This window comes from Staurois parvus, unplaced genomic scaffold (genome assembly GCF_062004578.1).
Source record: "Staurois parvus isolate SC_StPar_1 unplaced genomic scaffold, SC_StPar_1.0 ptg000214l, whole genome shotgun sequence".
In the NCBI taxonomy this organism is placed as follows: domain Eukaryota; kingdom Metazoa; phylum Chordata; class Amphibia; order Anura; family Ranidae; genus Staurois; species Staurois parvus.
Genome location: NW_028318010.1, coordinates 950,628 through 964,847, shown reverse-complemented (window position 1 = coordinate 964,847; position 14,220 = coordinate 950,628). Strand labels below are relative to the sequence as shown.

Here is a 14,220-nt window from a genome sequence, read left to right as displayed (position 1 = left end):
GCAACCAACTATACCACAATTATTAAATGAAATAAATGTATATATAAATAACGTGCATGAAGTGCTCAAACTAGTGTGACCTGTGGTCACATAAGTGACCTAAAATCAGTGCAAAAAACTAAACAAATGTGACATCTCTCTATTATATGAATAATATTACACCCCCTATTCATACGATGAAGACCCCCTATATGTAGGGGATATAACACAAAAAGTGATTGGCACCAATGTGCCCAAACTACAAATCACACAAAAAAAACACAGTCTTTAATAGTCCATAAATATTCAAAAAAATGGTGCTTCAAACAACAAAAAAATCATGCAACTTAACAATGGTGGCGATATCCGTGAAAGTGTCAGCACACTTATCCTCAGTGGCTAAATTGCCCCCTTACCTCCTTTAGGCGACCCAATAGGCCACTTCACTTTCAGAATCACTTCTGGATCCTACTCCAATCCTGGCTGGTAGTATTCCACCTGTAGTTCCTCTCCCAGGTATTACTTAAGATACTCCAGGCCTCTCAGGAAAGGTGTATCTGCTAAATACGTAGGGTCCCCCTTTTTTAGTGAGTGTTAACGTAATTAGGAATTTATTGATGCCCGTATTATTAATTCATTTAATATATTTATGTATTATTAATAAAGATTGTTACTATATTTTTAATAATTTAATAGCAATTAGGATGTATTAGTTGTTTTTCCTGTGGCAGTGGGTTTTATTATGGCCAAGGGTGACTAGTCAATAAGGTGATCGTTGGGGTAGGTTTTTTTTCCCTATTTATGGTTGTCGTTACATCACCTTTTTAAATTAATATTAGGAATTAGTATTCCCATTTGAGCTCTTTAAACATGGCCGACGGAGGTCGGACTAAACAAAGCGGTTAAACAAAGTCAGCCACTGCAGAGTATTTTATCCAGAGAACAATTCCCTTCCACAGATGCACAACAACACGGCGCTACATCTAGTGTCGATGCATAGGCACATATTAATGTGAGCATTATACTTCTGTTTTATTTGGATTTTTACTAAACGTACTACACTATGGGCTCTGATGTGGTTTGTGGTGGAAATACTTGAGGAGATTGGAACTTTAACCACAGGCCAAGCGTCCTTCCATTCCTACAGTTACCAACAAGCACAGTTGACCTTTTAAACTAAAGAGGTCATATCTGTCTGGTGAGTTAATTAGGACTACCATACCACTGGGTGATACACGGACACTTTTTGGCGAAGGAGATATTGCACCTAACAACTGAGGATCACAGAACTGTCAGACTGATGTATTATGGTGATTTAACCATTAGCCGCCTGGCCTATAGCTGTTTGGCAGCCGCAAGAATGTACTAGCTTTCTGGGTGCACGCCATTTGGCGTCCTCCTGCACATGCGCAGTTGGCGCGGTTGCAGAGCCGCGCAGCAGCACGATCTGTCACCGGCCGTGTACCTCGGACACGGCAAATGACAGATCTGAGTACCGGCCCCCGTTGCCGGTACCATGTGACCTGCTGTGACCAATCACAGCAGGTCACATGACAGTTGTATACAATGGATGGCTTCATTCATGCCAGCCATTGTATACTAGTTCCTAGCTGTGAATGGCCACAGCAGGTCACATGCACATGTCATGTGATTAGCTGTGGCCAAATCACAGCTAAGCACAAAAAAAAAAAAAAAAAAAAAAAAAAAAAAAAAAGCTGAATGAATCGATTTCATTCAGGTAAATGCTTGCTTATAGCAAAGTAATTCTTTGCTATAAACAAATTGTGTTAAAAAAAAAAAATACTGATCACTTCCCCAAAGTAGTGCAATGTTTCTATGGTAACATTGTACTACTTTGGTCATAGTAAAATATGAAAAAAAAAAATCTTAAAAAAAAATTAAAAAGTAATAAAAAATTAAAAATAATTAAAAAAAAAAATATATATATTTTTTTCATACTGTCACCAGTCAGTGTCCCTGATCACTGCCATGCCAGTTATATGATGACGCTGTACTGCGGTGACAGTATGTAAAAAAATAAATAGTGAAAATAATTTTTTTTAATTTTTTAATTTTCCAAAAAAATGACAAAAAATACAACTTCAAAAAACTCGCCATGCCTTTTATGAAGTATGTCGGACTGTCTACTTTGCAAAAAGGGGTCATTTGGGGGATATCTGTACTGTTCTGACATTCTTGGACCTCAAGAAATTAGATTGGCTGTCAGTGCTTCAGGATTGATCAATTTTCAGATCTATACCATAGTTTGTGAACTCTATAACTTTCCTACAAACTAAATAATACATCCTAATTTGGGTTATTTTCACCAAAGACATGTAGTAGAATACATCTCAGCCTAAATTTATGAACAACAATTATTTATTTGTAAACTTTTATAACAGAAACAAAGAAAAGCGTGGTTTTTTTTCAAAATGTTTGGTCTTTTTTTGTTAATTTAGCAAAAAATAAAAACCCCAGTGGTGATTAAATACCACCAAAAGAAAGCTCTAGTTGTGTGAAGAAAATTATAAAATTTTAGTTTGGGTACAATGTTGTATGACCGCGCAATTGTCATTCAAAGTGTGAGCGCTGAAACGTGAAAAATGGCCTGGGCAGGAAGGGGGTAAAATTGCCCGGTATTGAAATGGTTAAGGACCAGGGGAGTGGAAATTTTTAAAAAAACTACTTGTCCAGGACTAAATCGGGGCCCCAATCTACTTGTCCTTCATGACAATCTACTTGACCAGATAAAAAAAAAAAAAAAAAAAAAATTTTTTAACCAAAACCGTATTTAAATTAGAGGTGCTTTTAGGAAGGTCTGGGGCATTTAAAAACAAAAAGAGGCTTTAAGGCGACTTGAACGTGTAATATTTTTAAATTTGCGCTGTTTATCTCCTCCTCCCCTCCCTGCCTGTCTCCAGCACCGCACCCAGGGACTAGCAGGGAAGGGAGAGACTTTGCAGTGTAATGAGCACCGATTGGCTGCTCAACAGGAAAGGGGAGTGTCAGGGCTTATGCTTTATGCCTTTCGCTGCCAGAGCCGTTTTTGCGGTTTTTTTTTTGCACACGTTTAAAAAATCATTTGTGATGTCCCCGGGTGGCCCCGCCCCTTACATATTGAAGAGCTGTCAAACCACCAGAGCAGGCAGAAGGCTGGAAGCCATTGTCTGAAGCGGAGCCTTTTTTTTTTAAATTCTTTTTTGTGCCAGCAGTGGCGACGGGCATCGTGATTGACGTAGGATCTACTGTGGAGGACATTCTTTTTGTTTTTTTCTTCTATTAAAGGACTTGACCATGTACCCCATACTCATTCACATGGGTTGGGCCCCGGGATATGGGGACCCCCTTGTTAAAGGGGGCTTCCAGATTCAGATAAGCCCCCTGCCCAAAGACCCCCACAACCACCAGCCAGGGTTGTGAAGAAGAGACCCTTGCTTCCCCCCCCCCCCCCCCCATTTCCTGACCTGCCGGGCTGCATGCTTGGATAAAGGTCTGGTATGGATTTTGGGGGGGACCCCCATGCCAATTTTTTTTTTTTTTATTCTGGCGTGTGAGCTCCCCTCAAAATCCATACCAGACCCGAATTGGTATGGATGGGAGACCCCGCGCCGTTTTTTTCATTCATTATGGTGCCAGTCTTTTTAATGAAATTACCGCTTTTTTTTCCCTTGACTATAGCTCAGGAATTCAGCTGTCACTTTCCCCCAAGCTAAGAGAAAAAGTTTTCTTTTAGTTTATTTCCCCCAGTTACGAGAAACAATTATTATTATACAGCATTTATAAAGCGCTAATAGTTCGCTCAGCGCTGTACATTACAAAGGGGGACAGAACATGTGACAGAACAATACCAATACAATGCAAAACATGAGGGGATTGAGGGCCCTGCTCTTTCGAGCTTACAATCTAGGAGGGAGGGGAACAACAATGTTTCCTTTTAGTTTCTTAAAAGAAACAAAGTTTCCGTTAACTCTGGGGAAAGTGACAGCTAATTCTGTGAGCTATAGTGAAAAGAAAAAAAAAAAAAGCCGTCAATTGCATTTAAAAACCAGCACTGACATACACTTCGTATTGCAAAAACAATTTTGTAAACCAAGGTATTATTTTCAATGGATTTTCATTCGTAAACTGAAAATTACGTTAACCGAGGAGTTTGTAAACCGAGGTATTACTGTACATCATTTGCTGCAAAAAAACTGCCAATCACTCCAAACATAATACAATGTATATGCATATTACAAAGGTCTAATCCCTTGTTAAAACCTGTGTCATATGTAATGGGGATTTTACTTTTTCACAATTATTTTTAGAGACATCTTCCCACTGACATCATTGATCTTTTTAACTATCCCACCGACCATCACACCAATGTATCATGAGTTGTACATATAGTAATTTTTAGCTGTGGTTTCCTGAGACTGGGGAGTTATTTATAGGGTTCCTCTGTGTTGAAAAGGTTGAGAAAGGCTGCAAAACTTTTTCATATTGAATAGAGTAATGAAGGATTAGAACCCCTGCCAGGTTTTTTTTTTTGCCATCTTGTGTCCCAGTTGGGAGTTTTATCTTCACCTCCTGTCCCATAGCCAAAACAAGAGAAAGGAAATAACTGCAAATTAAGGGAATCCGTTGTGGTCCCCCAGGTCACCATTACTAGTGTCCCCATTGGAAAATGTCCCCTCTATTACTTTTTTTTTTTTTTTTTAAGGGGACAACCCAAAATGTGTGATTTTCCTTTAATTTACCTTTCAATGATAATGGTAAACAGAGAAAGAGAGGGTGAGCCTCCCTAATAGGGGCACAGACAGCAATAAAAACCTAATGGGTGTTCTAATACCTCTCCAACCCTATCCAAAACAAAATTAAAAAAATATAAATAAAAGGAGGTTTACCTTTAGTTATGTTATACTTGGAGTAAATACAAAACACCTTTCTAAATGTAAAATATTGAATGAACGTAGTATCAAACATCACATACATATATAAATAGCCTAGGCTATTTATAGATGTGTGATTTTTTTATACTATTTTCATTCAATATGGGGTTTATATACTAAAGCTTAAGAGTGAAAACACAGGCTCAATTCTGCATAGAAACCAATCAGCTTCCAGGTTTTATTGCCAAATCATAACTGAACAATCGGAGGTTAGAAATGGATTGGTTTCTATACATAAGTGAGCTTGAATTTGCACTCACCAGCTTTAGTAAATAAACCCTACAGCAGGAGTCGGCAACCCCCCGCACACCGCAGCATTTATAATGGCACGGGAGCTGGGTTGGCAATCAACAGTATTGCCATCTCTCAATCCACTGCCGCTGCACACAATCGCCGCCTCCCCATTGATTCCTGGCGCAGTTGCGCTCATCACTGGATGGCAGTGAGTGCGCAGTTGCTGGGCATGACATCACACTCCGGTTCACATCGGTGGCAGTGGGTCCCGTGGGACTACTATAAGGGGGAAGCAATGGCTGCAGTCCTGTGCTACTTGGAAGCTGGGACACACTGTGAAGGAGGAGCGACTGTCCTCTCCGATAGCTGGTATGTGTAAGCATTCTGTCTGCTGTCCTTTTTATGTATTAGGTACTTACTGGCATTGCTTTTTATTTTTTTTCCCCCCTACCTCCTCTGCTGTCTGGGTCCGTGGGGTTTGGTTTGTTTGCTCTTGTCTGTTGGTTGTGGGTATGGGACTATGAATGCAGGTGGACAGGGTTGGCTGGCAGTGTATTGTTTCATGAATGGGGTGTTGTGACTTTGTAAGTTTGCTGGCTGATGTGTGGCGAATATGTTGCAGTGTGTGTATGTGTATATGTATGCATGTGCAGGAATGTTGTGCGTGGCAGTGTGTGTGTTATATGTGGTTGTGTGCAAATGTGTCGGCATATATGGTGGTGTGGGTGTTGTGTGCTAGTGCGGATATGCGATTTGTCAATGGTAGGGCTATGTATGTGCATGGTTTTGAATGGGTTTGTATGTGATGATGTATGTGTGAGCACACATGTATGGGTGGGTTTGGACATGTTCAGTATTATGTGGTTATGGGGCATTGAGGTACTGCTGGGTTGGATAGAAGGACCCCAATGCAATGCGGCGGGGGGGGGATTTTTGGAACCCTGAAGGAGAAACTCTGGGGATCCTGAAGCAAGAGGACCCTGATGATGAGTGTTTAGGGGGATGCTGGGGACCCGGATTTAATGCGGGGGAACTCTGGGGACCTTGATGTAAGGAGTCTTTGGGGACCCTGATTTAATGGGGAAACTCTTAGAAACCTAAAGGGAAGAAAAACTCTAGGGACCCTGATGCAAAGGGAGGGACTCTGGGAACCCTGATTTAATGTGGGGGAACTTTGGAGACCCTGATGTAAGTATGGGGGGTCCTTGGGGATCCTGATTTAATGAGGGGACTTTGGGGACCCTGATGTAAACGGGGTGGGACCCCAGTGTAAGGGGTTGACTGGTGACTGATGTAAATGTGGCAGCCTCTGGGAACTCAGATTTAATGGGGTGCTCTTGGGACCCTAATGTAATGGGGGAGAACTCTTTGGACCCTGAAATAAGGGGGAGGGGACTCTGGGGATCCTGATGTAAGAAGGAGGGGGGCTCTGACGTAAGGGGGGACTTTGGGAACCCTGATGTGTTTAGTCAGTGGTTGCTAAAAGCAATAGCTAGTGAAGGTGCATCAATGGGGCTGATCTGAGGTGTAACGGTGAAGGAAGTGGGACCGACCTGAGAGGGGGGGGGGGTGCAGGAAGTGGGACTGACCTGAGGGGTGGGGGGGAGATGCAGGAAGAGGGGCAATCTAAAGAAGTCCTTGGTTGGCATATTCATTTCAACCTCACCGCACTTGCCTCTCAACACAGGTCTTTTGAAACAAGTGCAATGTTAATTTCAAATAGTTTTTGTCATTGAGAGTCTGAAGTTAAAGCGGAGTTCCACTCGACCTATCAAAAAAAAAAAAAAAAAAAAAATCAGCAGCTACAAAAACTGTAGCTGCTGACTTTTAAAAAAACAGCCACTTACCTATCCCTTGGTGTGTCCCCTGCAGCTCGTTTCACCGGCCGTCCTGTATTCCAGGAGGCCGGCATCTTCACCGTGGGCACCCAGCTGTGATAGCTTGCATGTTCACCTCCGGGTACCCACTGCGCATGCGCGAGTAGCGCTGCGATTTGTGAATGGTCCTGTAGTCTTCTGGGACCTGTCATGTGTCCCAAAAGACTACAGGGAGGGAGGGCACCTTCTGTTTCGATCGCCTAGGCCAGGGGTCTGCAACCTTTAAGACATAAAGAGCCACTTGGACCCGTTTCCGAGAGGGAAAAAAAGACTGGGAGCCGCAAAACCATTGCAACATTTAAAACAAATCCGACACTGCATATATTGCAAAAAGCGCTCTGGCCATGAAGGGGGTTTAAGGGCCCAGTAAGCAAAGGGTTAACCAGGGCCACAGTGTATCGTCATAATCACAATCATAGCCTTAGGTCAGTGGTGGGCAACCTTTTTTTTCAACTGAGCCAAATCTCGCCAAAACCACGATTGAAATTTATTTTGAGAGAAACATTTTTAAAACTGAAAATACATCCCCCATATAGTAATTCATCCCCCATATAGTAATTAATTCATCCCCCTATAGTAATTCATCCCCCCTATAGTAATTCATCCCCCCTGTGTCAATTCACTTACCTTTGCTCCGCGCGTTCCTCTAGCTGTGTTCCCGCGCCGTTCTGGTCTTCAGGGCGGACTGTGAGAGGAGAGGAGTTCGTCACGCTGCCCCGCCTACATCCTGACAGCCAATGTTTGGAGGAGGGAGGGGAGCGGGCGCCCGGCACATAGAAGAGCTGCATTAAAAGAGCCGCGGCTTGCCGACCCTATTGCCTGTCACCTGGTGGGCAGTGTGCTCCGGAGCCGCAGGAAAGGTGAAAAAGAGCTGCATGCGGCTCCGGAGCCGCGGGTTGCCGACACCCGGCCTAGGCGATCGGACCGGAAGTGGGAGCGGGTACCTGTCAAATTCGGGTACCCACTCCCCAAAGGTGCCAATCCTTAATGGGGAGCGGGGGAACAGTCCTTTTGGGTGGAGCTCCGCTTTAACTTTTTTTGTTATACAACCGGCACTCTCAATTTTCTTTTTAAAAATTTCTCGGCACACTGTGCTCAAAAAGTTGCCTACCCCTGCCCTACAGTGTCCTCTGAGAGTAGCTTCCCTTTGACTGACGATATTCTAGTCACCTTTTTTCTTTTGTATTAATACATTGGCTGCAGGGACTGCACTGACTTCATGAATTTGCATATTTCTAAGGTATAAACCATTTTAACAGTTTATTAGTAACAAAAACTGACAGGGGTTCTAATTATTCTCCACTATCTCACTGGATATTGTATGAAATAAAATACCGCATGGTTTCAGGAAATAAATACTGCCTATTTCGGAAAAATACAGCATGTGGTATTTTAGATGCTTTTTTTGTGAATACCAAAAAAAACTTTGAGAAAGTTTTGTGAATGGAGCCCACTGTATCTTAACTTGTACCTACAGGTAGAGCTTACAATCAGGCTTACCTGGAAGTACAATGAATATCTTCTAAAATGTGCACAGTTTAGAAGATATCCACATTGGCAGTAGCTGATAACTTCACCTGTGCATGCGCTGTGATGCTCTGAATGCCTGCTCCGGTGGTGTGACAGTTCTTAAATATGTAAGAGGTGGGGCCACCCGTGGACATCACGCATGTGACCCAGCTAAAAGAAAGGTTTTATTTTAGTTTGAGTTAAGAGAAATAATGTTTCCTTTTAGCTTCTTAAAAGAAACAAAGTTTCCGTTAACTCCGGGGAAAGTGACAGCGAATTCTGAGCTATAGTGAAGAAGAAAAAAAGCCAACAATTGAATTTAAAAATCACCACTGACATACACTTCGTATTGCGAAAAAAAATGTGTAAACCAAGGCATTATCAATGGATTTTCTTCGGTAAAAAATTGAAGATTACATTAACCGAGGTGTTTATAAACCGAGGTATTACTGTACTGGAAGTTTTATTTTTATTATACTAGCAATGGTGGCGATCAGCGAGTTAGGGCTCGTTCACACTTGGCTGTTTTCCCAACGCCCCTATAGCGTTTGGCAAGCGTTGGTCCGGCATTTGCGGAGCGTTTTTAAACACTTGGCAAACTCTCCGCAAACGCCACATGCGCGGTTTAGCGGCGGTTGCCGAGCGTTAAAAACGCCCCACAAACATCTATAATGCAGTTTGAATGGTGTTACCGCTCCGCAAACGCCCTGCAACCGTGACGCAACCGCACCGCAAACGCCAGCCGGGCGTTTGCGGAGCGGCACCATAGACTAGAATAGGAGGCTTCAACGCCTCCTGACTCAACCACAGGGCGTCCGTTTTGCCGCGACGCAAACGCTCCCGTTAGAACAGAACCATGTGCTGTAATGTGCAGAATTGGCAAAGGCGTTTGGGAAGAGGTAAAAACGCTTCCCAAACGTCTCTCTGCCGCCTGCACACAACGCTAGTGTGAATGTAGCCTTATAGTGGGACTGCAGTGGGCATTCTGACACTGGGTGGTAACTAACTGCCACCGACACCAATACAGTGATGAGTGCTAATAAAAAGCACTGACACTGTACTAATAACACTGGGCAGGAAGGGGTTAACATCTGGGGACATCAAAGGGTTAACTGTGTGCATTTCACATGTCCTGTTTTACAATGGAGCCATGCTGCTTTGTATTTCTGTTGTGCAGAGATATACAACGCAGCATTTCCTTGCTGACAGGAGAGAGATCTGTGTTTATAGACAGATCTCTCCCGTCAGCTTCCCCCAACAATCACTGAGTGCCGGCGGGGAAATCGCTGGCAGGGACCCAGTGATTGACATCTCTAGCCGCCAATGGTGGAATGGGTAGGATGGCACACATACCCCCTACCCGGAACTGCAAATCTCACTATATATATATATATATATATATATATATATATATATATATATATATATATATATACACACATATACACACACAATATATATATATATATACATACACACATACACACACACACGTGATTCTGTGCAGACCTGTAGCAGTACTTCTACTACAGGGCTGCGGGCAAGCGGTTAAATTGTGGGTGCAGGGAGAAGATCCCCTACCCGCTGTCAGAGGGGAATCAGAGCTTGCTGCCCAGTAACATGTTACACCCTAAATATAAGTAACATAATACTGAAGGTGAAATGTGCCTTTAGTATTCAGCTGGTGTGTTAATTTGGAGGCATTGATCCAGTTCTGGGTGCAGTGAAGTAGATGTGAAGCTAGGCCTTAAATGGATGTTATTGCTGTGTGGTCACAGCCAACGTGCTCCCTGCCACCAGCCTGCATGGTTTCATGGACAATCGATTGAATGGGGTTTAGTTGCTCAATTCATAATCCACTCCTACACAAAGGTAGGTACATATCACTATGCATGAACCGTCCGTAATCCAGGGCACATAGCCAGTGTTTAGGACTCCATGATTAGAGATCACAGTTCATGGCCAGTAGACACAGCAATTTCCTGACAGCCTGAACGACACTGAGCGACCTAACGTAACAAGCCATGGGACAGGCTGGCCAATCACAAACCAAACACGCCCTATGCCCACACTTTCATAGTAGGTGGCAGCGAATGTAGACTCTGGCGAGCCTTAAACGATCTACTTTAGCAAGGGAACGTACATAGTGTCATGTTATTTACCTGAGTCCCCTTACCGGCTCCGGGCGGCCCCAGAAGGATGGCCCTAATACCGTCCATGACGGAACCGCGCTCCGTGCCCTCTCTGGGAGCCATATTTCACACTAAGCAGCCGCCGTAAGCGTCCCTGCCACCTTCACACACTCAAAGACAGGCCCGCCCAGTTCACAACATAATTGGACAGGTTGACTGCGTGACTTTTGAAAAGAAGCCCTATTGGATAAAGAGCGTGTCAATCACAAACCATATTCGGTCAACAAAAAGGTCATTGGACAGTCGCGAGGTTTGTGGGTTGTACTATAAAGGCGGGAAGCGGAAGATCGCCAAGGTGTCCCGGTGTAGGGTAACACGTGGCTGTCATAAGGCGTGGCTTGTCCGTCAAAATGTCACCTTGTGAAATGTGAGCGTATATGACTCGGAGAGGGTGGGACATGGCATGTCATGATCCATGGAGCGTAGTCATAGTCTGATACACCATCTGTAGTTGTCACCTGAGGCTTGGAATGGCTGACAATCTTTGTATTATCTTATGGTACGATGGTGACTCTCAGGTGTTTTCTGTCAGTGTGTGCCGTACTTTAGGACTGGGGTTGCCACCTCATCCCTTTCACCACTTGCCCTCAAGAGGATTTACCCCCTTCCCAGCCAGCCATTTTTTTGCTGTTGGGCACTGTGCTCTTTCAACTGGTAATTGCATGGTTGTAAAACAAAATGTATGTCCTTTTTTTTCCACACAAGTAGAGCTTTCTTTTGGTGTATTTGAGCACCTTTTGCGGTTTTTATTTTTTTGCGTCATAAACGAAAGACAGAAAATGTTCAAAAAAACTATATTTTTCACTTTTGGTTATAAATTAAATCCAATAAACTTAAAGTTAGTCATAAATGTAGGCTAAAATGTATTCTGCTACATGTCTGGTAAAAAAAAATCCCAATATGTGTATATTGATCGGTTTGTGTGAAAGTTATAGTGTCTACAAACTATGGTATAGATACTGGAATTTACACAGCTTTTACTTTCTGACTACCTATCACATTTCTTGAGGTGCTAAAATGCCAGAGCAGTATAAACACCCTCCAATGACCCCTTCTTGGAAAGCAGACCCTAAGCTATTTGCTGGGAGGCATGTTGAGTCCATGGAAGATTTATTTTTTTCACAATTTTTTGCAAAATTGCAAAAAAAGGGTTTTTTTTGGAATTGCACCCCAAAATACATTCTGCTACTTCTACTGAGTATGGTGATACCACATGTGTAAGACTTTTTGGGAGCCTAGCCACATACAGGAGATCCAAATTAACCCTTTGAAAGCCTGAAGGTGCGCTACTTCCGCATTTCACTTCCTCACTACCAATCACAATTTCAGAGGCCCTGAAATGCCAGGATGGCATAACCCCCCCCCAAACATGACCCCTTTTTGGAAAGTAGACACCCAAAGGAATAGAATAAGAGGCATTGTGCATCTCGTTTGTTTCTCACAAGATTTTGAAAATAAAAAACAAAAGAAAAAATAATGGGGTGGCGCAGTGGATAAGTGGTTAGCACATCTGCCATGCAGTAAATGGGTCATGGGTTCGATTCCTGACCATGGCACCTCTTGCATAGAGTTTGCATGTTCTCGCTGTGTTTGCATGGGTTTCCTCCTAAAACTCCAAAGATATGCTTAAGGGTAATTGGCTCCTGTCTAAATTGTCCTAGTTTCATCCCTGGCCATGCAGGATCTCCTGCATGGTAGAGGTTGGGGAAAAGACCTGGCAACCTACCCTGTAAAAGAAAAAATAAGTTTTCATTTTTTTTTTCATTTTTCCAAAAACTTCTGGCAACAAACAAGATCTACAAAATACTCACCACGCCTCTTATCAAATTCCTTGGGGTGTCTACTTTGCAAAAAGGGTCATTTACACGGCTTTTACTTTCTGACTGCCCAACACATTTCTTGAGGTGCTAAAATGCCAGGGCAGTACCAGTACACCCTGCCCCCTCCCAAATGACCCCTTTTTGGAAAGTAGACATCCAAAGGATTTTGCAGAGAGGCATGTTGAGTCCATGGAACATTTTATTGTTTGCCACAAATTTTTTGAATATGACTTTTTTTTTTCACACAAAGTTGCCATTTTAATGAAATATTGCTCATGCATGCCATGGGTATACAGTTGCAAGAAAAAGTATGTGAACCCCTTTGGATTACGTGGAGTTTTGCATGAATTGGGCATAAAATGTGCTCTGAACGTCATCTAAGTCACAACAATAGAAGAACACAGTCTGCTGAACATAATACTACACAAACATTAGATGTTGCCATGGTTTAATTGCACATAACATGTAAACATTCACAGTGCAGGGAGGAAAAAGTATGTGAACCTTTGGACTTAATAACTGGTTGACCCTCCTTCGGCAGCAATAACCTCAACCAAACGTTTCCTGTAGTTGCAGATCAGACCTGCACAACGATCTGGAGTAATTTTGGACCACTCCTCTTCACAAAACTGTTTCAGTGTAGCAATATTCTTGGGATGTTTGGTGTGAATCGCTCTCTTTAGGTCATGCCACAGCATTTCAATCGGGTTGAGGTCAGGACTCTGACTGGGCCACTCCAGAAGGCGTATTCTGTGCTGTTGCAGCCATTGTTTTGTTGAATTACTTGTATGCTTTGGGTCATTGTCCTGTTGCATCACCCATCCTCTGCAGAGCTTCAGTTGGCGGACAGATGGTCGTACGTTTTCCTGCAAAATGTCTTGATACACTCTGGAATTCATTTTCCCATCAATGACAACAATCCATCCAGGCCCTGAGGCAGCAAAGCAGCCCCAAACCATGATGCTCCCTCCGCCATGTTTTACAGTGGGGATGAGGTTTTGATGTTGGTGTGCTGTGCCTTTTTTTCTCCACACATAGTGTTGTGTGTTCTTCCCAAACAACTCAATCTTGGTTTCATCTGTCCACAGTATATTTTGCCAGTAGTGCTGTGGAACATCCAGGTGCTCTTTTGCAAACTTCAAACGTGCTGCAATATTCTTTTTGGACAGCAATGGCTTCCTCCGTGGTGTCCTCCCATGTACTCCATTCTTGTTTAATGTTTTCCTTATTGTAGATGTGTCAACAAAAATGTTAGCATGTGCCAGAGATTTCTGTAGGTCTTTAGCTGACACTCTGGGATTCTTCTTTACCTCATGCAGCATTCTGCGCTGTGCTCTTGCAGTCATTTTTACAGGACGACCGCGCCTAGGGAGAGTAGCAACAGTGCTAAACTTTCTCCATTTGTAGACAGTCTGTCTTACCATGGACACATGAACATCAAGGCTTTTGTAGATACTTTTGTAACCCTTTCCAGCTTCATGCAAGTCAACAATTCTTGATCGTAGGTCTTCTGATAGCTCTTTTCTGCGAGGCATGGTTCACATCAGACAGTGCTTCTTGAAACCAGTAAACCCAAAACAGGTGTGTGTTTTTTAAGGGCAGGACAGCTGTCAGCAACACATCCAATATCATCACACTGATTGGAGTCAAGGTTGGCTCACTCCTGGCTCCAATTAGC

The 14,220-nt window shown here is 43.1% G+C and overlaps 1 protein-coding gene across 2 annotated transcripts in view; it reads right to left on the bottom strand.

Moving 5' to 3' along the window:
* AK2 (adenylate kinase 2) overlaps positions 1-10,850 on the bottom strand; it is a 30,342-nt gene extending 19,492 nt beyond the window's left edge. For both annotated transcript variants that reach the window (XM_089678988.1, XM_089678987.1), the window contains exon 1: positions 10,693-10,850. In XM_089678988.1, the coding sequence (XP_089535114.1) occupies positions 10,693-10,785 (93 nt within the window). In that variant the 5' untranslated portion in view covers positions 10,786-10,850. The remainder of the gene's footprint in view (positions 1-10,692) is intronic.
* Between the last annotated feature and the right edge of the window lie 3,370 nt (positions 10,851-14,220).